The sequence below is a fragment of the Brachionichthys hirsutus genome, chromosome 2 (assembly GCF_040956055.1).
Source record: "Brachionichthys hirsutus isolate HB-005 chromosome 2, CSIRO-AGI_Bhir_v1, whole genome shotgun sequence".
Taxonomy (NCBI): Eukaryota; Metazoa; Chordata; class Actinopteri; order Lophiiformes; family Brachionichthyidae; genus Brachionichthys; species Brachionichthys hirsutus.
In genome coordinates, this window is record NC_090898.1 from 5,743,476 (window position 1) to 5,749,475 (window position 6,000).

Sequence of the window (6,000 nt, forward strand, 5' to 3'; positions counted from 1 at the left end):
TATGTTTTAAAAGCTTCGTATATGGCAGGTCAGAAACCTCTAAACAGTGTTTGTCCGATAGTTCTTACTAAACTATACCCAATACTTCAATAACATTCAAGTATTAATTTGCGCATAGTTGTTTCCATGATCTAAATTGACCAATCGACTAGTCTTATAGCTATGATCTTTTCGGCCTGGACTAATATTTATGAAAGCAATTAATTTGATATTTTTCTCTGCTTGATGTAAGAAGTTTTATTAATTTTATTTAGGATAGTGCATATCAGACTCCTTTATAACTGTGATTATTGGTGAGTGAATTGAATGCATATTTTACAGGATATTCATAAAAAAAATTCTAATGTCAAATTCTAATTACATCGGTCAATATAATAATAGTATAATATAATATAATAATATATATAGTAATATAGTAATCCACTGAGATATTGAGGCAGAAATATTGAAGCTGCAATGTTACCGAAAAAGATATCTTGTGTATCATCACCAAAATTTTATCAACAGTTGCTGGCAATGTTCCCTCTAATTGTTCATGTGTCTGAGCAAACACACAAACTCCCTGAGCAGTCCCTTGGACAACTTTGAGTAACATTGTAATAATACATTTTATTTTAACGCACTTTACATTTGAAAGCAAATCTCAAAGTGCACAATAGTATAAAAATAAATAACATAAAAACAAGTGATAAAAATCAACAATTAAAACAGATAAAAATCAACACGCAAAGGATGTGTGCACTGTGGTCCCACGAGAGTCCTGGAACTCCGATCACAATGGCGTCTATTAGATGCGTAAAAACATGTGAATCTCATCATTAGCCGGAGCAGCCAGTCACCGGTCACTCACTGACTCAGTGGAAAATAGCACAGAATGAATGTTTACGTGTTTATGTTATTTTCAATTTAGGTTGGATTTTTTTTTTGTGCGCAACCTAGATTTTCGTTTCGCGAAGACCGTATCAGATGTGCGTAATTACGCACGAGCGCACCTTAGAGGGAACGTTGGTTGCTGGTAAGATTCCCAACATTTCCTTAACACTTCATTAAGATTCGTCCAGAACTTTTTGAGTTATCTTACAGACAGACAGACCAACGCAGGCGAAAACATAACTTCATTGGTACTCAAGAAGAGGGCCATATTCTCCACTATGCTGCATTCAGCCCGCAAGTACAGTGACATGAGTGAGTGACATGAGTATACAGTGAGATGAGTACTTTTTTGGTCATGGGAAAAGTTTGACACCTGAACAGGGACTTGAACCCTGGATCCTCAGATTAAATGTCTGATGCTCTATACCAACAGGCTCAAGCAGCACATGGGTGGTCATCAGCAGAATGAGGAACGCCATCATGAGTATTAAAGCGTTTGGAAGCTTTCTCAAAAAAGAAAATCATAGCTTTCATTTTTGTTGATTGTTGCATTTCAGATTATTCAGATGAATTTCCTGCAGCATGGGGAAACTGACATTTAGACTCCAGACTAAACAAGATGATTTGGAAATTTTCATATACTTAAAACTTTCAAGAGTCATATATTCAATAAGTCTATACCCTTCAGTTACAGGCAACAAATTTAATATGTTTATTAAAAAAATATATTTTCTCCACATTATAAGCATTATTAACGATATGAACCCGTCTGCAGGTTCTTTTCACAAGAAAACAAATTCACAAATATTTAGAAAGATTTCTAAATTTATATTCAATCAGACTATGGAAAAGTCTGATGTATTGATGCAGCCAGAAATATAACAGCAGCAGGTTCAATCAACTCGACTTGATCTGATCTGACGCAGCATATACAGATGCTGGTATCCGCATGACGCGCGGATATTGTTGCCATAGATGTTGGCTTATGATTCCAGACATCCTTTCAGCTGCAGTCTCGATTCGCAGGTTGAAAAACGTGCAGCAGCTGCAGCCGCAGCCGCGATGAAGGCGATCCTTCATCACCTTCATCGCGGAGTCCGTCGAAGCGTTCGGCGTCACGCATCAATACGCAAGGAGGCTCCGTCTGCCTCAGCTCTTTGGCTCGTGTCAGTCTCATGCCGTTTGTCGGACCACGTGATCACTTCTTTGGTTTTGACAATCAAAAATTAAAATTTCAAATGCTTTTTGTGAATATACATTACGTGTCTTAAAAACAACCCCTCATCGATTACCCCAGAAAATACTTTTTTGTGACATGCGGTTTGTGGAGTTAAAAATACTTAATAATCAGTAAAAATGGCAATCAAACCATGGCTATTATTTATTTATTTATTATTTATCTATCCCAATGTGATTCGTCAGGCACTGTCTCCAGAAGCCTTTAAGTTTTCTGGAAGGAATCAAACATATGATATCGCTCAGGCATCGTCAGTCTGTTTGTCCTTCAACAAAGGCTCACTGTCCTCGTTTTGCATGCACAGATGGATACCCACGCTGAAACAAGGACAAAAAGGGTCCAACCGAAGCCTCTCCTGGATTTTTTTTGGTCATATCTCTTTGAGGCAGTTCCCATGCAGACTGGACTTGGTGGCAGTTATTTCTGGCCCCATGGGGCAGGACGCGTGCAAACCCGCGCATTTGATAAAAAAAAAAAAAAGAGGGTTACAGAAGCACAGCTTGCAACCGAGGAACAACTGCACTGTTACAAATTAATGAAATAATTTACTTAGTCTTAATGTTTGAAGAGCCCATGAGTAAACAACAGCATTAAACTCAACAGCATTTGGTTCAGACTCAGTGAACTCTTTTAGAACTCTTTCCATCAATTTTGAAAAGCCCTCACGATTATTTACATTTCAGTTTTTATGTTAATGCTCAGTGTCTATAGAGTGTAAAGTATGTTGTAAGACTCTAAATCTAAAATCCTCCCCCCCCCCCCCCCTACACACACTATTCACATCAATATAATTAAACACGCGCCAGTATTTTGCGTTAGCAAACGCAAACCTCATTGAAAATAAATACATAAAACATAATAAAAAGCGTTGATGTGAGGGGGAACTTGCGAAGATGCTGATGGGAGCAGAGCGGGTCCACGGCGGAAGACAGGAGATGAGTGGGGGTGGGGGATGGGGCTTGGTCCCATCTGTTGCGCTGTCGTGGCGCGTGCCGAACGCGTGAATCCTGGCATTTCAACGCACTGTTGTCCGCACAGCAGAGAATGACACAGTCGCAGCTGAAAGGTGTTAAACTGATATATTTATTTTTACACATTGAAATGATATTGAATTTACCGGTTAGTCATATGAATTATTATGGAACTCCTGACTATTGTTTCTCCAACTCTGCGTGGCTTTGCCTTGCTTGTTGAAGTAGAATATAAAGTTCTTCAATAATAATTTAGTATTATAGTGTAAGTTTGTATCTTAGATATGACAAAGGCGCACACATCTTCGTCTTTGCTTGCGTTACATGTTGCCACGCAGTGTCCTCCCCCACTGCTCCAGGTAGACACCGAGTTGTTGATGTCGGAAACAAACTGCTCAGACTCTACAAGCAGATGTTAATCCATACATAGCGTGGCTTGGGTTTATTAATTATTGGAATAGATTAGGCATCTCGCCTCCGAATCATGTCTGCTCTGGTTTGCATTTGTTCTGGCGAGTATAGACGAGTCACATCTAAAAGCCTAAATATTAGGACTGAATGTGTTTGATTATTTTATTTCTTCGACAATGACCAAAAGCGTTTATGCAATAAAAATTAAAAGGACAATTAAATAAGATAAAAATACCACAAAAGAGCCATGGAATTACTAACTTTCAGCTATCTGAACATTTGTAAAGGGGAAAAAAAAGCATCATTCAGTATTTCAGATTCAATTCAATCATAAATAAACGTCAAGGATTTCAATTTTAAACGCAACAAAGTGGAACGTCATGGCAAAATTCCGCATGCCAGCGAAAACCAGCGGCCAATGGGACCAGATGGTCCGCTGATCATGACCCCCCCCCCAGCCCCCTGTGTCAAACGCTTGTGGCGTGTGTTCCCTCCCCTCTGACGCTCCGGGCTCACATAAATAGGAGGCTCTTCCTCATCCTCCTCACACTCGAGCTCAGCCGCTCCAAGAATAAGAGCCTCCGTTCAAACAAGCACGACAGTAAGCAGAAAGCGCAATGAGTCCCAGCCAGCCCGTCGCCGCCAGGTCCACCGTGGCCCAGAGGAAACACGCAAACGAACTCAGAAAGGTGAGAGAAAGATTCAATCTCTATCGCTTTCACGGCTGTGCCCCCCCCCCCCCCCCCTCATTCTGCAGCCGAATAACGTGCTTTCTCCCATGATTTCTTCCAGACTCTTAAGCCTTTGCTGGAAAAGAGAAGACGTGCGCGCATCAACGACAGCCTCACTCACTTGAAGAGTCTGATTCTTCCTCTGGTTGGTAAAGACAACGCGCGCTACTCCAAGCTGGAGAAAGCGGACATCCTGGAAATGACGGTTCGTTTCCTCAGCGACCTTCCGTCCACTCCCGTCAAAGGTAAACATCGTCTCCTGAACCTCCAAACAAGATGTTTCTTTATTTGATTATTTCCGTGAGATTCAAGTCACTGATAACCCCCCCCCCCTCCCCAGATTCCGCTGACAGTTACAGAGAAGGCTACAGAGCGTGCCTCCAGCGCGTCTCCGCGCTGCTTCCCAACCCGAGCCTGGATCAAGACGCGTGTCGGCGGATGAACGAGTTCATCCAGCAGTCCACGCCGGCCGCCGTCACCCCAACCTGCCTGAACTGCTGCGCTCAGAGCTCCAGGAGTCTCCCTCAGATTCAGCAGAGAATCCAGAGCCTCAAATCCAGCTTCAGCAGCAGACTGGAGAGCCAGTCCCGCAGCAGCAGCGCAGTGACCCAACGCCGAGCGCATGAGCCGCGCCCACAGGCGGTCAACACGGCCATGTGGAGACCCTGGTAGACCAGGCGGACACTTCGCTCATGTGTCTTATTTATTTATTTTGTGATCCTATTGCTGTCATATTTATTTCAATAGTCGTAGCTGAAGCGAATAAGAGTAAGTGACTGTTTTATTTTAATCAGTATTTGCCTCATTTTTGTGTTAAATGCGAGAGCACAGACCTCAAAGGACCTGAAGCCTATATGAATGTTTAAAATGCAACCTTCTTTGGGGTTTCAAAGTCATGGGTTGTAGACAACACTTTTGTAAAACCCCAAGGGTTATTTTGTTTGAGGTTTGCACGATTGACTTAAAAGTATTTTGGTCTGTGCAAGAAGAAGAAGAAGAAGAAGTATGTAAACACTATGTGTTAAGTAGTTTATGAGTCATGGGATTGCGTTAAAACATGTTTTGGAAATGTGAAATATACTGTCACTGTGAAAAGCGTGTCAATAAATGAACTCCAGATTAAGATACCTGTGTTGTTTGAGCTTTGATTTTTTTTGTGGTGATCTGACGACCCGGGGTTTATTGTTAAATTCTAACCTCTTTGTGAAATGGATCTCCGCGATTTCAAAGGATTAAAAAAAGGCGCGCAAACGCATAAAGCCGCGGGTCCGCCTGCACCCATTGATGCGGATGAGCAGCTGCTCCATTGTTGCTGATGTGAGGCGCCTCTCTGTGGTTACGCGCCAAAGTGGTGGGAAAGAGTTGGACCGGTTGTGTGAAGGGACACAGACTGAGATGACTGCAGTTGCGAAGCTCAATGACAAACTTGACACGATTTATTTTCAAGGGTTTTTGCCAATACTTACAGGCCTATATGATTTGGTTGTCAGACTAATGATGACCCATTTTTATAAGGCTCAATGTTCTGAAACTTGTATTTGTGATTATTTATTTTTGGCTCCCGGTCCCCCAACGCATACAGTTCAAAGTCCTCCTCATCACTTTCAAAGCTCTCCATAATCTGCCCCCCCCCCTATCATGGGAACATGTTATTCTTAACATGGGCAGAATAATAACAGCCAGTTATATTACTTGTTTTTCTAAATGGCCACATATCTAATCTGACAAAACTATAAAGAAACCGTATAGGTCTACAATGCATACTATGATACATAAT

At 41.7% G+C, this 6,000-nt stretch overlaps 1 protein-coding gene across 1 annotated transcript; it reads left to right on the forward strand.

The window, feature by feature from the left end:
• Positions 1-3,003: 3,003 nt before the first annotated feature.
• LOC137907286 (transcription factor HES-2-like) lies at positions 3,004-4,895 on the forward strand. The gene is given in 5 exon segments (XM_068751604.1): positions 3,004-3,110; positions 4,017-4,077; positions 4,080-4,181; positions 4,285-4,468; positions 4,564-4,895. Coding segments are annotated over 5 exon segments (786 nt in total).
• The last annotated feature ends 1,105 nt before the right edge of the window (positions 4,896-6,000 follow it).